The following is a 21,436-nucleotide window of genomic DNA, read 5'->3' as shown; positions in this document are numbered from 1 at the left end:
GGGCCCTGTCCCTTACTCCGCAGGCCCACCTTCTGCTAAGGGCCCCTGCTCCTTAGCAGGTGAAGAAGCTATCACCCCTGGAGGCCTGGTCCATCCTCCTACAGCCTGGGTGTGGTGGGTTGCCAGGAGTCCTGTCGTCAGAGAGAGCGTCTTAGTGGTCCCCAGGTCTTACAAGGCTCCAGGCCGAGCCTCCACCTGCCGGAACCCATTGCAATCTTCCTCCCACAGCTCCAAAAGCTCCCCTCCACCCCCGTTCGTGGCTTTCCCCTCCACTCATTGGGATTGTGACAGTTCAACCCAAGCCTACCTCTGTTTCCCCAGGAAGACGTGGCTGGCTGCATGAAGGAATGGCTTAACCGAAATTCCAGGAGTCTGTGTTTAAATTGCTTCTGAAAACAAACACGGTAAAAGGCATTTAGCACTTTGTGAGTAGTGTGTAAACAATGCCGCCAATTTCAAATGAGGCCTCCCTGCTCTGGGCGAGCAGCCTCCCCCTCTACCTGGGGCACCCCTCCCCGCTCAGTTTCCATGCCTTTTTGGAGGCGTGGAGAGCACAGAGGGGAGCGCCGCATTCCTACCGGCTGCAGGCATCTCACACGACTTCACGACCTTATGAGGTATAATGAGGAAATAGACAAAAAGGTTAACAAAATGTGCCCGGAGCGAGACAGCAAGTGGCAGCGCCAGGATTCAGACCAGGGTCTGGTCGTACACATGACACCAAGCTGCTTCCGTTTAGAAGTGAACAGACATCATTTCTTTCCGCGTGCCGGGAATTTCCTCCTCTCCAATTAGTCTTCATGAGTTTTTTTCCCCTGTGTATCATGATCCCCACAGAAGCAGTCACTGCCTCACATCTGTAACCCCCAGCGTCCTGGTGTGGTGCCTTGACCTCAGGAGACCTCGCTGCATGCTGGTTGGATCCAAATTGAATAACTTCCTCATTTCCTGGGGGCCTCACATCTATTATCTCATTTGATCGTCACCATCACCCCTGCAAGCGCAGAGGCAGCAGGCACAGGGCAAGGTGGCTGGTAACCAGGGCCAGGAGGGCAAGCTTCGCCCAACGGGCTCCATTGCACGAGGGCTGGAGGCAGCTTGCAAGGGGAAGAGGTCACTCTTGACAAGGATGTTCTGCAGCTGACCATTCGCTCAGCAAACATTTGTGGCTCCGTGGTGCAAAATGTGCTCTCGGGTGACCCATTAAATGTACAAACACTCTGCCAATGGAGTTAAGCACACGTGGCTCCTTCCCTCAATCACGGGAGGTTGGGCTGAGATGGGCCGCTCACGAGGAGGCAGCCTGGCTGGTCCAGGAAGCTGGCAGGGGCTGAGGGTGGCAGCGAGCTGACGGCCAGCTCCCAGCTGACCTCCGTGGGCAGCGATGAGGCTCTGAGATTGGATTGTTCTCACCTAGAGTCATCCGCCAGAGGCGGCAATAGATGGCTCCCCCGTCCACTGCCGGTCAGCCTGCCCTAGGTTCCCCCTCCCGGCTTCAGCCTGCCTCTTCTGCCTTGAGGGCCTACGCAGAGCCCCTCCCTCCACTTCAGGGAGTTTAGACGTTCTCTCTTCCCAGGCTCTTTGCACCCACTCCAGGCCCCGCAGCTCAGGTCTGGGCCCCACCCCGGGGGCACAAATTCCTGCCCAGTTCAGAGAATCAGGCTCAGTGCCAGGAGCTGCAGACACAGAACAAGACATGGTCCCTTCACACAAAGAGTCAGGATGGAGTCCTTGTCACCTGAGCATAAACCCAAACCTCCGTCAGTGTTAGGATGTGTCAAGAGGGAGGGACTGGGCTTTTTCCACTGGGTCCTCCCACAGCCAGCCATCGGCTTGGCGCCCACAGGGGACATCATCACCCCATGGGCATCCTTCCTCCTCGGCAGCTGCTAACTCAGGCATCCTGCCTCCCAGACCCTTGCTCATCTGCCTCCAGTTTCCCCCAGAATGTCTCTGGCTCTTGGCTAGGTTGGGGGGATCCTGCTTCCCAGACAGAATCTAGTTCCTGGCTGTCTTCCCCTCCTCCACAGTTCTTTTGTGAACAGGGACCTAGAAAGTCTTGGGATGGAGTTTGTGGGTGGAGGAAGGGACCAGAGTCATACCCAAGAGCCTGGAGACCATGGCTGTGTTTTCTAGCTCACCCTAGAGCTCCCCTGGGCTCACCCGCAGCCCTACCCCCGGTTCATCCTGCCCATTTGAAGGACCACTGGATTGGAAATAACAGGCCGCCGGTCAGCCCTCTCCTCCCTCCAGGGACACATCTGGTCCCCGCCTCTCACCCTCCCAAAGGGACACAGTCAGGCAGGGAGACGGAAGGGAGCAGGGAGCAGAGCAGACCAAGGAAAGCAATTAAAGAGCTGGTCTCAGGGTTAGAGGCTGGGGGCAGGCTTGAGCGGCCCCTGGCTGGGTGGCGAGGCAGGAGTAGAGCAAGGGCCCGAGCTTATTAACCCCAACACAGCAGCCTGGCCCCTGGGTCTGTGAAGGTGAACGAGCTGATGCCTCCAATGGCTGAGGGGCTGGGGAGGAGAAGGAGAAGGAGTCCAGGGGTTCGGCCAGGAACCCTTCTGCAGCCACAGGGGTCGGGCGCTTCTAACCGACAGAGCTGGACTGGGCACAGGCTCGGGATCAGAGAAGGAACCATCCCTGGCTTGAGGCAGCCATCCTCCAACTATCCTCCAACAGAAAGGGGAGACCCCTGCCCTCAGGGAGCTCCCAGCTGACAGCGAACCGTGGGTTCTCCCATCAGGTGGCTCCCATCCAAGGGGAAAGGGCGGCTCCTGTCCTGTGGGTGCCTGAGTCTGAAGGGGGAGACAGAGCCTACCCTTAGGTGCATCCCAGTCTGATGGGAAAACATAGGTCTAGCATCGGGAGGACCCCATCTTCAGGGGGCCTTGTCCTTGGGAAGCCTCAGGCTGACGTGCAGGAGAGACTCGCACCCATGGGAGATGCTGACACACCAAGAGGTTCTCAAGCCAATGGAGCTGTGGGTCTCAAGCCCACAGGGTTGGGGAAGGGCAAGGATGGAGGGACCGAGCCCACTGGGGGAGTCAGGGAGGAGAGAAAGCAGGGTGGGAAACAGCCTGTACTCTGAGTCTCCTCCAGAACAGTGGGACATAACTCTCACATGTCCCCTGGGAGACCCAAAGCCACAAACAACTAGTGATCTGGGGGCAAAGGGTGCTGCCCCCTCCCCACGTCCTGTCCACACTGCCAGGTAACTGCCCTTTGCAGGGGGGGCCTGCCCACATGCTGTCCCTGCCCCAACCCCAATGGAGTCAACAGGACATGGCCGCTCCCCTGGAAGACCCAGCTCCCAGCCCCCTGGGTCCACCCCATCATAGATGCGCTAACATGGAAACAGGTAAAGCACCTGGTAGGTGTTATTAAATGGAAGCTAGGATTTGTCGAGCACCTGCTGTGTCCGGCTCTCACTGATTTGTATCTCACAACTACCTTGGAAGTAGGTATGTCTAGACCTCATTTTACAGATGGGGAAATGGAGACTCAGAGAAGGTTCCTGACTCATCCAAGATCATACAGCTACTGAGTGGCCATGGCCTTGCTCTCTCCCCTAGACGGCACTGCCACAGCAGTCAGAGGCAATTCTAGTGAGCCCTCTAAGTGATGTACATTTGGGTTTTAGGAAGCCTGCCTAGAGCTGTGAGACCAACTTTCTCCCTGCCTCCGAAGGGCTATGTCCACCAGGCCACTCGGACCTGGTCAGCTCAGCACTGCCATCTAGTGGCCAGTTTCCTTCCTCAGAGATGGGTCACCGAGTGGACGGACTGGTCAGAGACCCATGTTCTCTCCGTCCCACTCACGCTTGCTAACCACCATGCTGTGCCAGGCACTGGGAGAGTGGCAGGGGCACAAGCGGAGTCAGGGGGCAGCAGTCAAGGGACAAAGGGGCCCCTTGAATCAGAGGCTGGCAGGTTTGGAAAACACTGGGCACCTTGTGTGCAGGTTGAGGCCGGGTGAAGTGTTGATCTATCCTGGGATCAACTTGGGCCTCGCAGGCAGGAGGGCATCCTGGCAAATTCTGACGTAGAAGATGGGACAGGGAGTGGGAGGTCACCTTGTCCCCAACTCGGCTTGAAGTGGGGCGCAGCCTGGCCGAAGGCCGTGTGGAAGGGTGTCCAGGCATCCTCTTCTTGGGGCCCGCAGCGTTCTGCCGTCTAGTCCAGAAGTCAGTCTAGGAACTGGCCTGAGGCTTTGGACGATGAGGGCCTCAGATCGGGGAAGCAGGAGAGGAGGCGCCACAGAGAATGGGGCCTGAGTCAGGCTGGGAGGAGGGGCGCAGAGGTGGAGGCCGGGAGCTGTGTCTGCCTGAGGCAGATGTGCGTCACGGTGTGATCTAGAACAGAGAGAGAGGGGACATAACTGTCCAACCCCAGGGCTTGGTGACATTAATGCACATAGTGGAAAACCATGCAACTGTTAAAATGATGATGTAGATAAATATTTACTGATATGGAAAGATGTTCACAGCATATCGTCTAGTAAAAAAAAAAAGCAAGTTACAAAATAATTTGTACAGCATGAGCCTACTTTTAAAAAATAAATTTATATGTGTAGAAAAAAAATCCGGTAATGCCTATATCTCCAGGTGGCAAAATTATAGCTAATTAAGTTTTGTTTTGCTTATCTGTATTTGCTGATTTTTCTACAATGAATGTATAACAAAAAATAATGAAGGTCTGACAAACAACCGTGACCGAGTCTGTCTATCTCTTTGCTTCTCTGTGTGGACAGCTTCAGATAGTGAAGGGCTGAGTGTGGAGCTGGGTCTGAAGGTCGGATGGGAGTTGAAGATGGAGGGAGAGGGCCTGGGCGGGTGACAGGGGCCCAGCGAGTGGCTGAAGGGGTTGAAGAGGGGGCCTCATCTGCCGCTGCTAAAACGAGCTGAGCCTCTGTCTCCCAGACACAATTACTGAGAGTCCCTGACAAGCCCTTCCTGCTCTATTACATCTTTTTCCTCCAGGACCGCTTTGCGCTCATTTCAACTGGATTTCAATGGTACAAAGAGAGAAGGCCACCCGCTGTGACTTGCCCGGCCAAGGGTTTGTCCCCAGTCTTGTTCTTCCTTTAATGTCACTCCCCGCCCCCATCCTTCCCCAGCCCCTCAACCCACAGCAGGATCAAGTGACTGGGTGCCCCCTCCTCAAGATTCAAGATTCCCCTCCCCATGACACGGCTCAGGCCAAGGGTCAGACTCTGCTACAGAATTAGAGATTCTCACCTCCTCTCTCTGCTTGGGACTCACGGGGAAATCTCGGCAAGCAGCCTGTAACCTGCCCAGATGAAAAGCATCTCCCCTGGCGTGGACGAGGGGGCATTGCCCAGACAGGAGCTCAGGGGCTGAGCTGGCTCTGACAGCTGGGGAGGAGGCGAGTAGCCAGGCCCTGTCTGCAGAGCTGGAGACCTGGCAGTGCTGGGCTACCCCCAGGGCCTCCCCTTGGTGCCCACTGAATGACTCACCACTGTGAGGTGCCCACTGAATGACTCACCTTGGCACAAACACAATGGTCAGGGGTGGGCACAGAGCCTGCTCCCTGCTGCACCCCAGCCCCCATCAGATGCTTTCCGAGAAGCTCTTTGAGCAAGGGGCTTGGGCTGCACCCCACCCAACGGGCTGGCATCCTGGGATAAAAACAGCACAGCCCCCTGCAGGGGCTGCCCTTGCCACGCGACACCCTCACCGGCAGTGAAGAACAAGGCTCCATTGAGCAAGTGCTCGGGAAAAGGGATCAGAGGCCCAGGCACGGGCAGTGGGCTGTGGGGCGTTGGGGGTGGGGGCGGGAGAGGAAGGCTGCCCACTTCCCAGAAGTCCAGGGACACAGATGGGTGAAGGGCCTGGGCAGGGTACTGACCCCGGGGGACCAGATAGAAGGTGTGATTGGATCTGAAATCTCAAGGGGCAACAGGGCCCAGGCCCCAGGCCCCAGGCTCCCAGTTCAAACCCACTGGCTCCTAGGTTCCCAAACCCACCGATTCCCAAGAAGCCTTTCCCAGCTTCTCAGCTTGATGTGTGGGAACTTGAAGGAGATAAATCTCCAGTGTGAGAGTGAGGTGACGGGTGGCCAGGGAAACGGGGTGTTACAGGAACAAAGATGGGAGTTGGGACAGCCAGCTCATTCATAAGTGCTTTGTGGAGCTGTCAAGGCCTGCGCTCTGGGAGGGGGTGCGGGGAGGCTGGGCAAGGAAGGGGTGAGCCCGATGAGGCTGAGGCTGGGGCTTAAGGGTGACCCAGGGGGAGAGCCAGAGAGTACAGCGCCTGCCCCCACTTACCCTATCAGGGGCTCCACGTTCCTTCCATCATTCCCCCACTGCTAGACAGAGGCCTCAATTGACCCTCCAGACAAAGGGCCGGTTCTAATTCCAGCCCACAGCCCCGCACCTGCAGGTGGGGAGAAAGCAGGAATGCAGAACGCCTGTATTCAGAGGGGAGGACTCCAGCAATCTGTTGGGAATGAGGCTGGCAGGAAACTGTAACATAGGCTGTTCCTTGAAGATATGGAACAGGTTTGTTCTCCACCAGATTCCCAGCATCTAACAGGCACTAGGTGTGCCTGAGAATGCCGAGTGAGGAAAGGCCTGGGTCATAGGCTCTAAAAGTTAGAAGACAGGTCAGAGGTCATCTGGTCCAGCCCTTCCTTGACCCACCGTCCCAGTGAAAGGGTCTCCTTGTCCAGTGGTCAGGGCCCCACACGCAGCATCGGCCCCGGAACTGCCCACTAGCTCCTCTGTCTGGAGCCAGGCTGGGGCTGCCATGCCCAGGAGGCCCCGTCTCTGGGCACAGTGACCTCGGTGGGCATGAGAGGCACTCTCCCCATGGCTGGGCTGCGGCCCAGCCCCACCCACTCAGGCTATGCCAGGGGGCGTTGCCAGGGGCAGCATGGGCCGGGCCAGGCCGGGCCCTCCTCCATAAAGCCAGCACATCCCAGGAGCAGGCAGAGCCAGGACAGGATGGAGAGGAGACGGGTCACCTCAGTGGCTCGCCGCTCCTATGTCTCCTCCTCAGAGATGGGGGTGGGGGGCCGCCGCCTGGCTCCTGGCACCCGCCTGTCCCTGGCTCGAATGCCGCCTCCACTCCCGGCCCGGGTGGACTTCTCCTTGGGCGGGGCGCTCAACTCCGGCTTCAAGGAGACCCGGGCCAGTGAGCGGGCAGAGATGATGGAGCTCAATGACCGCTTCGCCAGCTACATCGAGAAGGTGCGCTTCCTGGAACAGCAGAACAAGGCGCTGGCTGCCGAGCTGAACCAGCTGCGGGCCAAGGAGCCCACCAAGCTTGCCGACGTCTACCAGGCGGAGCTGCGCGAGCTGCGGCTGCGGCTTGATCAACTTACCGCCAACAGCGCCCGGCTCGAGGTGGAGAGGGACAATCTGACGCAGGACCTGGGCACCCTGAGGCAGAAGTGAGGAGGGGGCCGCAGAGGGGCCTCATGAACAGGGAGCACTGAGCCGCCGCCCCCGCCCCCCGGAGAGGGAGCACCTGCAGGCCTGCAGGTCTTGGGCAGGGGCTCTGCCTCCCTGCTCCCCAGTTTCCCACCTCTGGGAGGAGAGGGTGGCCCTTGCTCCCCAAGATGAGGGTGGGCCCGGGAGGAGGCCCAGGATCTCAGGGATCTGATTCCCAAAGACCTTCGGGTACTCTTAGCGCCTCCCCGCTGGGGAAAGCTGTGCGGGACAGTCAGGGACCCCCAGCGGGGAGGGTCTCTGCGTTTCACTCACTGCAGGGCCTTGTTACTGTGGTCGGGGAGCGCACCTATTCTGAGCCTGGGTCTGTCTAGAGGGGGAATTGGAAGGGAAGATTGGTATGCACCAGGAGGACTGGGCTGGGGCTACAGGAAGAGAGGGAAAGAGCAGGCAGCATACTGGCTTCAGAATACAGGAGACTCTGCCTGTCACCAGCTTATGACCCTAGTCAAGACACTTCCACTTGCACAGCTGTAAAGCGGAGATCTTAATAAAACCCGTTTCCAAAGGTCAGAGGAAACCCCGGGGGCATGGTCCTTGCTGAGCTGACAGGGCATGTGTGTGTGACTTCAAGTGCGGGAGGATGTGTGTGTGTGTGTGTGTGTGTGTGTGTGTGTGTGTGTGGGGGGGTGTATGTGTATGGTATGTGGTGTGTGTGGGGGTGTGTGTGGGGGTGTGTGTGGGGTGTGTGTGTATGTGTGTGGTGTGTGTGGTGTGGTGTGTGTGTGTGTGGTGTGTGTGTGTGGTGTGTGTGTGGTCTGTGTGGTATGTGTGCAGCAGTGAGTGTACATTGGTGGAAGCGCCTGTGTGAGGGGGAGCAGGTGCAGCAACCCTGATAAGGCACCTGGCAATGAGTTAAAGCGAAGGCCCTTGTCTGCTCGCGCTCCTGGCCAAGTCCTTCTGCCCCTCACTCCTTTTGCCACTCACGCTGGTCCTGGGGGGGGCGGGGCGTTCTCTGGCAGCCACCTCCAGGGAGATTAGGGCACGGGTCCAACAGTCCTCAGAAGAGCCCGGACCCAGGAATGTGTCCCCTTACCCCAGGCTCCAGGATGAAACCCACCTGAGGCTGGAGGCTGAGAACAACCTGGCTGCCTATCGACAGGTCAGGGTGGTAGAGGGGAGGGGCCGGGGAGGGGGAAAGTGCTGATGGCAGCCCACCCAAACATAGCCCCCGAGCCCAGCCCTCCAGAGCAATGTGCTGCTCCCCCCAGCCACAAAAGGAGGGATCAGATAAGACTAGGGAGTGGGGAGGAGGAGTCTGGGGTCAGAGGGGCCCTTTGCTTCCTCCCTACTCCAGGAGGCAGATGAAGCCACCCTGGGCCGTCTGGATCTGGAGAGGAAGACTGAGTCTCTGGAGGAGGAAATCCGGTTCTGGAGGAAGATCCATGAGGAGGTAAGGCCAGGGCAGAGGGAGGAAAGGCCAACACAGAGATTAGAACTGAGGAAAAGAGACAGACAGATGGAGACTGAGATAGAGATATTCAGACAAAGAGAGAAGACTGACAGAGAGAGAAAGAAAATGAGAGAGAGAGAAAAGACAGAGAGAGATACAGAGAGAGACTAAGGGAGACAGAGATAAAGACAGGGCCTTCCCTGGTGGTCCAGTGGTTAGGACTCTGCGCTTCCACTGCAGGGAGCACGGGGTCCATCCCTGGCTGAGGAACTCACATGCCTTGCAGCACCGGGTACAAAATGATAGATAAGAGAGCATCCCCAGCCCCCAGTAAAATGCACGCAGACACACACTCCACTTACTGAGAATTACAATGGGCCTCGTTGCCTCCTGTTTTTCTTCACTACAGCCCTGTGAGATAGGGACAGTTCCAGTGTTATCTCCTTTTCACAGAGGAGGACACTGAAGCCCAGAGATGTAAAACAACTTGCTAAGGTCACACAGTTAGTCTCTCTGACTCCATTCCCTCTGCCATCTGTCTCCACTTAAATGAGAGCCGTACATAAAAACACACACACAAACAAACAAACAAACCCCCCTACCCCTGCTGAGCTCTGACTTCAGGTAATGGATGCAGAATCCACGGCCTCAGGGAACCTGGGAACCCACAGGCACACCCACACAACAGGGACTCAGTCACTCTCCCACGAGAACACAGGCACACTTTCAGTGCTCCTGCCTTCCAGGCCTGGAAGGAGGACACCATGAGACCCCCAAACTAACCTCCACCTCCCTTAGCCTGGGCCATGCCATTTTCTCCAACTAGGAATACCCATCTCCCTTAGCCAACTTCTGTGTCCGAGGGGCAGACAGAAGAGGGCATGATGCTGTGGGGAAACCCCAGTTGCAGCCTGGTCCCTGAGCCCTGGCATCCCTTCTCTCACCCTGGCCAGGAGGTGCGGGAGCTCCAGGAGCAGCTGGCTCAGCAGCAGGTCCACGTGGAGATGGATGTGGCCAAGCCCGACCTCACAGCAGCCCTGAGAGAGATCCGTACGCAGTACGAGGCAGTGGCAACCAGCAACATGCATGAGGCGGAGGAGTGGTACCGCTCCAAGGTAGCCCTGACTTTGGGCCAGCCTGCCTCCTCCAGGCAGGCCTCCTGGCTCCATACGAAAGAACTGGGGAAGGAGGGTGGAGGAGGCTGGGGGAGGATCCTCTCTGAGTGACTGACCTTCACCAGAGAAGTGAGGTGACTTGCCCGGGGCTACATAGGCACTATTATTTCCAATAAGTACTTATTAGTACTTATTGCTATTACTATTAGCCAACACTGTTGTGTATTAGGCCCTGTGCTTTGCATGGATTGTTTTACCATGAAGTAGGTACTGTTCTTTGATAGATTAGAGAACTAAAGTCCAGAGAGGTTAACCAATTTGCCCAACATCACACAGCTCCTAAGCAGTAGAGCTGGATTTCTAACCCTAGCTATCTCACTTGGGAGCCTGCATTCTTGATGCGTCTGTTTCCTGGGTTATTAAGCATCTACTGCATCTCCAGCTCTGCCCAGGATACAGAGACATGTCTGACCAGGGAGATGTTATGTCACCCAATAATGATGTCTACGGAGAACACAGCAGGGCAGAGTTTATATACAATGTGGGGACAGGAAGGATATCATAGAAGGGAGGGCACTGGGGCCAGGCAGGACTGGAAGCCTGTGAACATAAAGAAAAGAGGAAAGGGGCATTCAGAGTGCAGGACAGAGCCTGAGTAGAGGCCGAAAAGCACAAAGAGGTAGGGGCCCAGAGATCCTGGGCCAGGGCGTGGAGCTGAGGAGTGTAAGTGGCAGAAGCCAGCGATGGTTCTGAGCAAGGCAAGACGTGATGGAGCCCTGAGGGCTTCACTGCAACGGGGCTATTAGAATCCAGAGCTCTGCTCACCAGAATCCCCTGAGTAAGGTGGAGGAGGACAGGGTTCAGTCACGCGGATGGAGCTGCCAGTACTGGAGATTCTGGATTCCGTGGCAAACACTGTTCATTCCTGCATTCCCTGACCAGGATTGTGCTAGGTGCTAGAGACGTAGCAGTGTCTTCTGTGTCCCCGGTCCACGGGCCTCAGTCGCTGCGAATAATCCCACCCAGGGCTGGGGTGAGCTGGACAACAACCCTGGGGTCCCGCCCATCTCCCTGATCCTCCAGACATCGTTCCTCCCCACGGGCCCGCACAGCTCCCGCCATAAGCGTCCCCAGCCCTCCCCTCAGCGTAAAGCCCTCTCCCCATTTAGTTTGCGGACTTGACGGACGCCGCTGCCCGCAACGCGGAGCTGCTCCGCCAGGCCAAGCACGAGGCCAACGACTACCGGCGCCAGCTGCAGGCCTTAACCTGCGACCTGGAGTCCTTGCGCGGCACGGTGAGCGCGGGCAGGGCCACAGGCGGGGGGACGGGGTCCGCGAGCGGAGGCTGGCGAACCGGAGGAGGGGACCTGCCGCCCTAGGAGGTGCTGGAAAAGGGCCAGGGGCCGGGACCGGGGCTGGGGGCGGAGCTCTGAAAAGTTACTCGGGGCGGGGCGGGGGCGGGGCCTCGAGAAACCAGCCGACTCCACCCACAGAACGAGTCCCTGGAGAGGCAGATGCGGGAGCAGGAGGAGCGCCACGCGCGGGAGGCGGCGAGTTACCTGGAGGCGCTGGCCCGGCTGGAAGAGGAGGGGCAGAGCCTCAAGGACGAGATGGCCCGCCACCTGCAGGAGTACCAGGACCTGCTCAGCGTTAAACTGGCCCTGGATATCGAGATCGCCACCTACAGGAAGCTGCTGGAGGGCGAGGAGAACCGGTGAGCCCTGCCCAGCAGCCGTCCCTGCCTGCCCCTCCCTAGAGTTGCTTTGCTCCCTTCAGGGACTGTCTTATTCAGTCTTGCGTCCAGCCCCCTCCTATCCCAGTGCCCAGCACCGTGCTTGCCTTACACACAGTCGGTATTCAATAAATGTCTGATGAATGAATGAACGGATTCAATTCAGCCCGTGTTCATTAGGTCCCAGGGTAAGGACTCGGGTCACCTCCCAAACTGAGGCTCACTCCCCACCCTCCCAACAAATATCGGACTTCTTTTCCCCTGACCAGCGTCTTCTGCCTCCTGGGAATTCTCTTCGCCACTCTTCCCTCCCTTCTGCCATCCTCCAAGCATCCACTCTCTTTTGAATAGAGATGTTCCCCTCACAACATCCAGGCCCCTTGCCGGCTTTGGCAGCTCCAAGGAGTGTGTTTGCTGTGGGGGAAGCTAAAAGCTGGGGTCGGCCTTTCCCGGCAAGGAGAAAAGCCTCAAAGCTGTCATGAAGTCCCCAGACCAGGACCTGGCCTGGGGATATCGTCGGGCAGCCTGGTCACCCCTCTCTCTCTCTGCTGTCTTTCAGCATCACTATTCCTGTGCAGACCTTCTCCAACCTGCAGATCCGAGGTCAGTAGAACAGGGTCCTGCGGGCAGAGTGTTGGATTCCTGCCCCCTCCCCCAGGCCTGTGGGTTGCTGTTCTGGCCTGGGGCCCAGGACCAGGGCAAACGGGCCTGGGGCTCTCCATGGGGACCTTCATGATTCACCGCAGAACTTCTAGCCAGAACACACCATCCCAGAGCATTCGAGGTGGGGCTTGCAGCCGCTCCTGTCCTGCTCTGCCCTTTGTCCCACCCCCACCCCCATCCCCAAACCCTATTCCATTGCAGAACTGGGTGACGGTCTCAACCTCTGTCCTGTCTGCAGATCCCTGATTAAGGTCTGCCCATCCAAGTGTTTGATGTTTGTGTTTTTTTTTTTAACTGCTTGTCACTACAGGGGGCAAAAGCACCAAAGAAGGGGAAGGTCACAAGGTCACAAGACATCTCAAAAGCCTTACAATACAAGTTATACCAATACAGGCTCACCAGATTGTAAATGGAGCCCCGCCGGCTCTCGGTTAGCTGCCTGCCTTATAGACACGGTGCTCTTCTCAGCTTGATAGGGAGCGAGCCTCACCAAGCCCACTTTCCCCATCCTCTTGGGCTCCCTCCTCCCAGGTTTCCTTAAAGGGCCAAGCCTGTGTCATTTTCCCAGCAACCTCAGCACCCAGCCCAGGACCTGGCACAGGGTAAATGTAGGTTAAAGTAGCAGAGTTGGCCGGTGTTCAAGGTGATAAGTCCTCGGGTGCACAGATGAGAGGCTCTGAGGCCTCTGAGCAAACGTCAGCCTCTGCCTCACCTCTTTCCCATCACTGGGAGGGCCCCTAGGGTCTCGCTGTGCCCAGCGGCCAGGCTCTCTGCCTGATTCGTCTGTCCCTGAGGCTCCATTGTTCAGCTCAGTGATGATTCACCCCAGAGGATTATTTCCCCCTGGACTGCTGCTCTCGGAGTGAATAAAGTTCTATGTCCCCTGCTCTTAATTTTAAATATTAGTGAGTGTGACATGTTATATTTTTCTCTCTGCGGGGGGGGAAAGTAAATTACTTCTTACTTGTATGTGGCCCTCAAATGATTCTTAGCCAAGGAAAAAAAAATTCTTCTTTCTTTTGGGCTAGAAATTTAGGAACACTAGCTATGCGTGTCCCAGGGCTTAGTTCAGCATCAGAAGGGTTAACCAGGCAGACCAGGTAGAGGCAATACTGCCAAATGCCAGACAGAAAAGGGTCACTAGGGCCCGGAGAAGAGGCAGAGAGAAGTAGGAAGGAGGAAGGGGGACAGGAAAGGGACCCACGTGTATTGAGCGCTAATATGTGCCCGTCGTTTAACAAACATTATTTCAGTTAACTGACTCCTCACTCCCACCTAGAAAAGTAGACAACAGCATCCCCATTTTGCAGATGAGGACACTGAGGCTGGAAGAGGTAAATTAACTTGCCCACAGTCGTGTGGCTGAGCTGGGATTCAAGTTCTGGCCTGCCTGACTTCAAAACCCACGTGCTCCTTCCTTGGCACAGCGCTGGGTTGTCAGGAAGCCAGGGGCCAGGTGAGGGCTTGCAGAGGGGCTGAAATGCAGCCAGGCCAGGAGAGCGAGCAGGGCAGCAAGGACTTGCCCAGCACCATGGGGACTTAGGAGGTTGCCAGCCCCTTTGGAAGAGCCTATGCCCTCTCTGCCTGATTGGATAGGCTTTTGTACTCATGATTGGGGGTTTCATGGTGAAACCGAGGGTGGGAGAGGATGTCTAGTGCCCTGAGAGCCCATGGAGGCCTCCTCTCCTCATGCCTGCAGAAACCAGCCTGGACACCAATTCCGTGTCAGAAGGCCACCTCAAGAGGAACATCGTGGTGAAGACCGTGGAGATGCGGGATGGAGAGGTGAGGAGGGCGGATCCCAGATTCTGGCCCCGGCAGACTCTGGAAGAAAGCTTGACTGGCACATAGAAGGTTGTTGATAATTCACAAGAGCTCCTCTGGGAGGCTCTGCAGGAGGGGAAGGAACCCGGATGTAATTCAGTTCCCCAGCCTCTCCACTGGCAGTTCTAAGGGGAGCCTGGGTGCCTAGACCACTGGATGGGGTCCTGACTCCAGCTTTCTCCCTATGTCACCCTCAGACTCAGGTGCCCCCATGCCAGGCCTGGGGGAGAGAGAAAGAAAATTAAAGTTAGTAGCTTTCACTCCCAACTTTCAACTTGCAGCTTGGTGAAAGGAACCTGGCAGAAGAATGGGATGGGGGGAATTGGTCATAACCCCCTCCCCATCACACCAGCAACAGTACCAGCTAATCTTACAGGATCAGCTCACCATGTGCCAGGCACGGTGCTAGTTGTTTGCCCGCGTTACCTCATCTCCCCCTCTGACTGCTGCGTGGGGGTGTTCGGCTACTATCATAGAAGAGATGACCCAGGAAGGCGGGGGACTTGTCTAGGTCCATAGCCTAGCTGTGGTGGACCTGGAGTCTGTGTGAGCTCCTAACCTAACTGTGGCACCTTCTCTGTCCCCTGCAGGTCATTAAGGAGTCCAAGCAGGAGCACAAGGATGTGATGTGAGGCAGGACCCACCTGGTGGTCCCTGCCCCACAGTATGAGGGGCCTGCAGCAGGAATCGGGGTAGTTGCCCCTCCTCTGCTAGTTAATTTCCCCAGACTTGAGTTCCCACCCACCCCAGCTGCTCCTCTTCCCCCTCAGTCTCTATGTCAGCTTGCTGCCCTAGGCTCCATCAGCATTAAGCCTGTCAGACAGCACCCACCCAGCACCCAGCAATTCTAACAGGGCACTCACCCCAAACGGGCAGCCTGGAGGGGCATGGCCAGCAGCTTGGGTTAGAACTGGGAGGGAGGAGAGAAGTTGGGGAGGGCAGGGAGCACTAATAAATCACCCTCCGTATCCGGATCCCTGTTGTCATGGCAACTGTTGCCAGAGCCGGAGGTGTCTGGGGGTATCTGGGAACGGGGCCTTTGAATTTCCTCAGGCTGGTGGAGGAAAACCAAGACGCTGAGACAGGCAGGGGAATCCCCACAGGCAAGGAGGCCTTGGCCAGAGGCTTATTCTTCTAGACTGGCTCTGACCAGTCTGAGGATGGGTGGGGCTATCCTGCCACCTGGAGTAGTCGCCGGACAGAATTCCTGGCCTGCCCAGATTGCAGAGGGGCCTCCTGAGTGATGGTTCAAGTGTCTCCGCCCCACTGAGCTGCCACGTGGGCACGCTGTGGGCCCGTGGGAGCTTGATTCTCAGCACTTGGGGGAACTACAGTGTAAGTGGTGAGGGAAGGGGTGCCGGGAGGGAGTAGAAGGGGGCCTGGCCCCGAGCTGTGGGCACAGAGAGGTCAAGCCCAGGAGGACTCCCCCGCTCCGCCATACAGGCTGGAGGCGGGGCAGGTAGAGACGGTAGAGGAAGCGGTTGGGCTGAGGCCAGACATCAGAGTGGGGGCTGTGAGTGAGCAGTTACACCTGGCCTCTGGGTCGTGGGAATCAAGAAAGTGACTCATCCTCTTGAAGATGGTGAAACAGGAAAGAAAGAGGCTGCTGTTCCTGGGGGCAGGGCCCACTTAGTCCCAGCTCTAAAGGCCCTTTCCTGGCTGCGTCATCCCTGTCCACGCAGGCCTGGGAGCCGCTGCGGCTGCCGCCTGACCCCAGCGAATACTGCTAGGCAAAGCCTCTGCTGCACGCCCGACCCTCTCCTCCCCAAGTGACCGTTGCTCTTCCCTAAGCCAAGGCCCCTGTTGTCCCCTCGTAGTCAAATGCAAAACGTACCCCCCCGTGTTTTAGGTAGCACCCTATTTTATAATTTGGGAACCCGAGGCCCACGCAGAGTGAAGACACTGGTTTGTGCTCCTGCAGCCTAGAGGCAGGACAGCTTGGGGCAGGCACTTTCACCCCAAGCACCTGTTCTGCGGTCCACAGGAAGACTGGCGGGCACGAGATGATCAGTGCCCACGAGCGGGGCTCAGAGGCCCGCTCCAGGGTCCCCATCTCCCTCTAAGGCAGAGGGAGGGAGAAGTAGGAGTCCCTCCCTCTTTCCAAGACTGGCGCCCTTCCCCTCCTCCCTCCTGCCACCCACTGCTGCTTACCTTCAGGGCACCACTGCTGCCTTTAGTCACTGACATAAATAAAGACAACTGCTGTGCCTTTCCCCAGAGCGGACTCTAATCTGTTCGGCAGAGGCTGCGGCTGGGGGAAGGGGGCAGGAAGTGGCCTCGGACACGACACAACTTGCTTCTTATCACTGATCGTCTTGGGACCCCGCAGCCACCCCCAGCAGTGGCCACATGACAAATCCCATCTCCAGCCCTGCTCTGCCCTGCGGCCCTGGTGCCTGCCCCCCACAGCCTTTGCTTCCCGCCCCTCTTCTCACCCCCAGCCCCCAGCCTGGGTGCAATCTCTCAGGAAAGTCCTGAATTCAGTCTCCAATTTCCTCACCCATGTCCCCTGTTCTAGTCTCTACCTGCATTCCCAAACTCACCGTTTCTACCTGCCAGTCCCGGGATGAGGCTGGGAAAGAAGGCAAAGGGGATACACACTAGGCACCCCGACTCTTTTCTTCCTCCCTCTACCACCCCCAATTCAAACGGCGCCCACTTAGCAATCCTCGAAGGCAAGAAAAGAAAGCACGTCAAACACTGTTCAACACCAGACAGGTGATAAATGTCAGGTTCACGTCTTCCTTCTCTGAGCGTGAAGTCAGAAGACGCAGGGACCCTGGCTACTTCCATCTCGCTTCAGTCCCCCCATCTCCCACCAGCCTCGGGCCTCCCCACTTCCCAGATTGGGTCCCAGACTCGCTCATGATAGCGGGGAGCAGGTTATAGCTAACAACTTTGTCCACGTGCCCTGCCACACATGCCAGCTCAGGATGCCTATCCAGAGGCATCTGGTACCATTTAACAAACGTATTTGAGCACAACTGGTCTTCAGAGCTGGGGAAGAGAGAGCCTAGGGGGAGCAGTGGGGACAACAGCGGAATAAGTAACAGCAGCAACGACAGAGGTGAATAGCGATGAAGACGGCCGTGATGAGCAGGTAGCCTATCAGGGTGAGCGCCAGGGTGGCCCGAATCTCGGGGCTGGAGAACGAGACTGGGTAGCGGCCTCGAGATGTCACAGCCAGTCGGAACCCAGCGATGCGCACGCCCTGCCGCCAGCAATAGTAGATGCCCCGGTCTCCCAGCTGGGTGAAGCGGATGTGGAGATGGTTGCCGTGGTCGATGAACACCCTCATGGACCGGTTGACGCCCTTTAGGTACTGCGTGCGGTAGAGGTACTGGTGGTCCTTGTCCCAGGCCACGGCATGCTCCGGCCGGGCCCCGGGACAGGAAATGATTAGTCCGCGGCCCAGCCTCTGCTGGTGGAACTGGATGGGCACCTGGGGCAACCAGGGCCGGCTGCCCACTTTGGACACGTAGCTGAAGAGGGCCATCGCACCCTCCTGGATCTTCTTCTTCTCCTCGCAGGGCACCAGGCAGCTCCGAAGCAGCAGCTCGGGGGCGTGGTCGCTGGCCTTGGCCCGGAGCTGCCTGGGCACAGCCCGCGAACCACAGGACACCACGTCGGGCGATGTCTTGCGGTAGCGGGGGGAGAGGTCTGGGCTCTGCAGGTAACACAGGCCAATGCGCCACTGCTCCCCACGCACCCCGCAGCGGTCGCAGGGGGTCCACTCCCAGAAGGTGGTGAAGACGTGGAGGCTCCCATGGTACTCGTCTGCGAAGGGCTCCTGGCCCTGGTCCTTGAAGGTGGCCACCATCCCCTCACTGCTCTGGATGTCCACGTCGTAGGCGTAAAAGTAGTCTCCCTCGCGGGTGCCGCAGAAATACAAGCCTGAGTCCTCCGGCTGCGCCCGGAAGACCAACAGGCTGAACATGCGGATGCTGAAGCGGACCAGCATGTCGCTGCCCGCGCGCACCTGGGCTGCCTCCGTCAGGACCCGCCCGTCAAAGTCCGCCAGCACTTTGGTGTGGCCGCTGCCGAGGTGCTTCTGATAGTACCAGACGACAGCGGACACCTCCTCGGGCTTGCAGTGGCAGGGGAGCTCGAAGCTCATGTCAGCCAGGTAGGCTGCATTGTCAAACATCAGGAAAGCTGGGCAGGGGGTCCTCTGAAAAATGTTCTCCTTCTCCACGATTTCAAAGGCCTGGAGGCTGCCCAACACCCACAGGAACACAGTGGCCTGGGCCAGGTTCATGCCTGCGCAAGAGAAGAGTCAGAGGGGGCGGGGCAAAACCTAGGCACTAAAGGCCTATGGGGCTTCTAGAAATCACTGCTGGGAGGAGGCATCTATATGAGGAAAGGATTCAGCAGCCAGGAAAAGAAGCAACAATCTGCAGAGGAAGCTGCCACAGACAAGGCAATTTATCCCCAGGGGATGTACCAGATGCCCTTCTAACGTTCCGGACGTGATCTTCAGGGAAAACCATTCTAGAACCTGGCCCTTTCTCCCCTTTCTAGAACACTGGCACTCACTCAAGAATGGGTCAGTGGAAGCCAGAATGAGAAGCAAGGGCCCAGGTACCAGGACAGGGAAATCTCCGCCTCTCTGTTCCAGGCCCTGCCCTGCCTGCCTGGTGGAAAGGTCCTCCCTTTGGTTAATCCAGAAGTTGAAGGCAACCCTCCTACCTGCACATCTGGCCATCTGAAGATGCCTGGGAGGCTGGCCAGGCCTGAGCTGATGGCTTGGGGCTTTCCCAGGCCCAACCTGCATGGGAACTCAGCCCCTGGAGAAAAATACTGCACCTGAAAGGAGGTAGCATCTGATCATTTATTGATTAAATGTCCATTCTGTTGGTTTCCAGTTACAAATACTCTTGTTAAGAGCTATGGAGATCAGTATTAATTTATCATGGAAGATTAACAATTTTGCTTTTTCCTTTTTTTGAGTGGAGGCTATAACTGGTGGTACCAGTGTCTGGTTGGGTGCTCACCCATCTCTCAGGGCCATGGGCTAGCAGACTGGCAGACTCTAAGCGGGGGAAGCAAAAGTCTTTCAACTTCTTGGGCCCTTGACCATCCTGTGGATCTACACAGTTCAGAATATGGAGCCCCCGAGAGGCTGGAGGAAAAGGGAAAATTCAGTTACTGCTTTTGTTGTGAAAATTCCAAGACCAGAAGGGAGTTAGGTGTGGGCTTCTCACTACAGCCCTGCAGAGCCCTCAAGACAACGAAAAAATGCCTCCAGTGACCACTGGGGGCCTCTGAAGGTAACTGGTCCCATCAGTCCACATGGTACAGCCTTAGCAGCTCTTGCAGAAGACTCTCCTCCTCCTGAAGCCCACCAGGCTGCTCCCCCAGACCCCGCCCCTCCGGGCTGGGGGTGCCCATGGCCTGCAGCTTCTGAAACAAAGATCTGCAGCTCTCTCTCTCCGCATGGCTCATCAGGCTCAGGTTCAGGGTGAAGCGTCCGGTGCTGGCCAGGCTGCGCAGGATCCCCAGCACCACCCGCCGGTCAGCTGGCCTCACGTGATCAGCCAGTGCCATCAGCATCTCCCCTAGAAGTCCAAACCCCACATCCACCTGGAAGAGGCGGCCCAGCTTTGGGCCCCCGAGCTGCAGCAGGGCCTCGTAGCGCCCTGGCCCACTCCGCAAGTATCGCCGCCAATCACGGTAGAACTCAGCCGAGGTCTCGGGCTGGAGGAGCGTTTTCTCCTGGATCGCAAAGGAAGGAAAGAGAGTACAGAGCTCCTCCAGCTGCTCTGTGACAGTGAGAGTGAGGGGAGCCTGTGGCTTTTCATCTGAGCTCTAGTATCATTCTCTGAACACTGGCAAGGCTGCGGTCCCTGTGGGCCTCATTTTCAGATGAGGGAACACGGGATGGGATGGGGAGGGAGGGTCCCAAGGAACCCAGGCTGTGATTTGAGACTCTCAGTTGTACCAGGATTTTCCTACTGATGAATGGGGACATAGCCCTGCTCTACAAGACTAAGTCAGAGTTTACTCTGGGCAGGGCAGGAGAGGGGGTAATTGGAAACCTTGGGAGGAGAGAAAGGAACTCAAGATGAGTATTAAGGATCTGACAGGCTGGATCTCCTTCCCAACACTGCCAGAGGATCATAGGCTCTATACCATATACCTTGAGGCAGAGCAACCCCAATCTGATGTGGGAATGGGAACCAAGGACTGACTGACAGGGGCCCGCCGAGCCCAGCTTTCTGACTTGTTCTGGATGGGTTTGGCCTCACCACCCGTTGGTTGCTTTTCTTTCTGGCATTGGAGGCAGAAACCTGCCCCTGTTGGCTTTACGTGAGAAATAAGGAACACATATGTGTTATAAGAAAACAGGGTTGGAGGTTTAAGGCAGAGAATCCTGCTGGGTCTCACCTACCGGGGAGATTTCAGTGGTTTCATCCTGGGAGGGCCTTCCCTGAATAGTGTGACAGTTCCAGGGCACAGTCCTCTTTCCTCCTATCTTGCCCTTCTGCTCCAGCGGCTTCAGATGTGATGCGAGGACAATACCCCTACAGGCAAAGGACAGAGATTAGGGGATGGACCTAATGCCGTCTGTAGGTGTGAGGTGGCTGGACTTCGCGTGATACCGGCTGAACCTGTTGGCAGGCCAATATGACAATGATAATAACAACAGCAACAATAGCTGACAACTTTTGAGCACTTTCCATGTGCCAGATATTGTGCTCCGAATCTTATGTGCAATAACATTTAACCATGACAATGGTTACTCTCTCTTACAGATGAGGAACAGAGGCTCAGATAGGTTAAATAACTTGCACAAGATCACACAGGTAGCGGAAGGTACGGCCAAGATTGAGCCCAGAATTGTCTGACTCCAAGTGCACGCTCTTATCCACTATAGTAAACCATAACAGGAGAGCCTGAGAAAAATGGCAGTAAGCCGACCTGAACTCCTCATAGGAAGCCACCCTCTGTTCCACTGCCCGTAACTTGGCAGCATTTTCCCGTTTGTACTTCTCATCAGCTGTGAGTGCAGCCTGCAGCTCTTTCTCCAAAGCCTTGAAGTCAATGATGTCATTCCTTTTCATGGCCTGTGCCTGCGAAGGCAAAGGGAATGAATGTCAGCAGAGGGTGAATATCAGGGGTGGGGGGGGTTGCATCTGGATTCTCTGCCATCCCACAAAATGACCCCAAAGCACTCTGGGTATCCAGTCACTTATCTTGAGGGGGGTGTTTTAAAAATCTAGTTCTCTATTTTAC

At 57.0% G+C, this 21,436-nt stretch overlaps 3 protein-coding genes across 3 annotated transcripts; 1 reads left to right on the top strand and 2 right to left on the bottom strand.

Moving 5' to 3' along the window:
- Positions 1-6,951: 6,951 nt before the first annotated feature.
- Positions 6,952-16,419, top strand: GFAP (glial fibrillary acidic protein). Its single transcript, XM_007125393.3, has 9 exons — positions 6,952-7,415; positions 8,515-8,575; positions 8,771-8,866; positions 9,820-9,981; positions 11,151-11,276; positions 11,475-11,695; positions 12,273-12,316; positions 14,076-14,161; positions 14,791-16,419. Exons 1-9 carry the CDS (start codon positions 6,967-6,969, stop codon positions 14,830-14,832), a joined length of 1,287 nt encoding a protein of 428 aa, XP_007125455.1. The 5' UTR covers positions 6,952-6,966; the 3' UTR covers positions 14,833-16,419.
- Positions 16,420-17,213: 794 nt separating this feature from the next.
- FAM187A (family with sequence similarity 187 member A) lies at positions 17,214-18,657 on the bottom strand. The gene has a single exon (XM_007125426.2). The coding sequence runs from the start codon at positions 18,456-18,458 to the stop codon at positions 17,214-17,216; it is 1,245 nt and encodes a 414-aa protein (XP_007125488.1). The 5' UTR covers positions 18,459-18,657.
- Positions 18,658-19,396: 739 nt separating this feature from the next.
- On the bottom strand, positions 19,397-21,273 carry DNAAF19 (dynein axonemal assembly factor 19). The gene is made up of 3 exons (XM_007125392.3): positions 21,122-21,273; positions 20,592-20,724; positions 19,397-19,915 (listed from the first exon to the last, which is right to left on the bottom strand). The coding sequence occupies exons 1-3, from the start codon at positions 21,262-21,264 to the stop codon at positions 19,484-19,486; spliced, it is 708 nt and encodes a 235-aa protein (XP_007125454.2). The 5' UTR covers positions 21,265-21,273; the 3' UTR covers positions 19,397-19,483.
- Between the last annotated feature and the right edge of the window lie 163 nt (positions 21,274-21,436).

This window comes from Physeter macrocephalus, unplaced genomic scaffold (genome assembly GCF_002837175.3).
Source record: "Physeter macrocephalus isolate SW-GA unplaced genomic scaffold, ASM283717v5 random_133, whole genome shotgun sequence".
NCBI classification, from domain to species: Eukaryota; Metazoa; Chordata; class Mammalia; order Artiodactyla; family Physeteridae; genus Physeter; species Physeter macrocephalus.
This window is presented reverse-complemented; position numbering and strand designations above follow the sequence as displayed.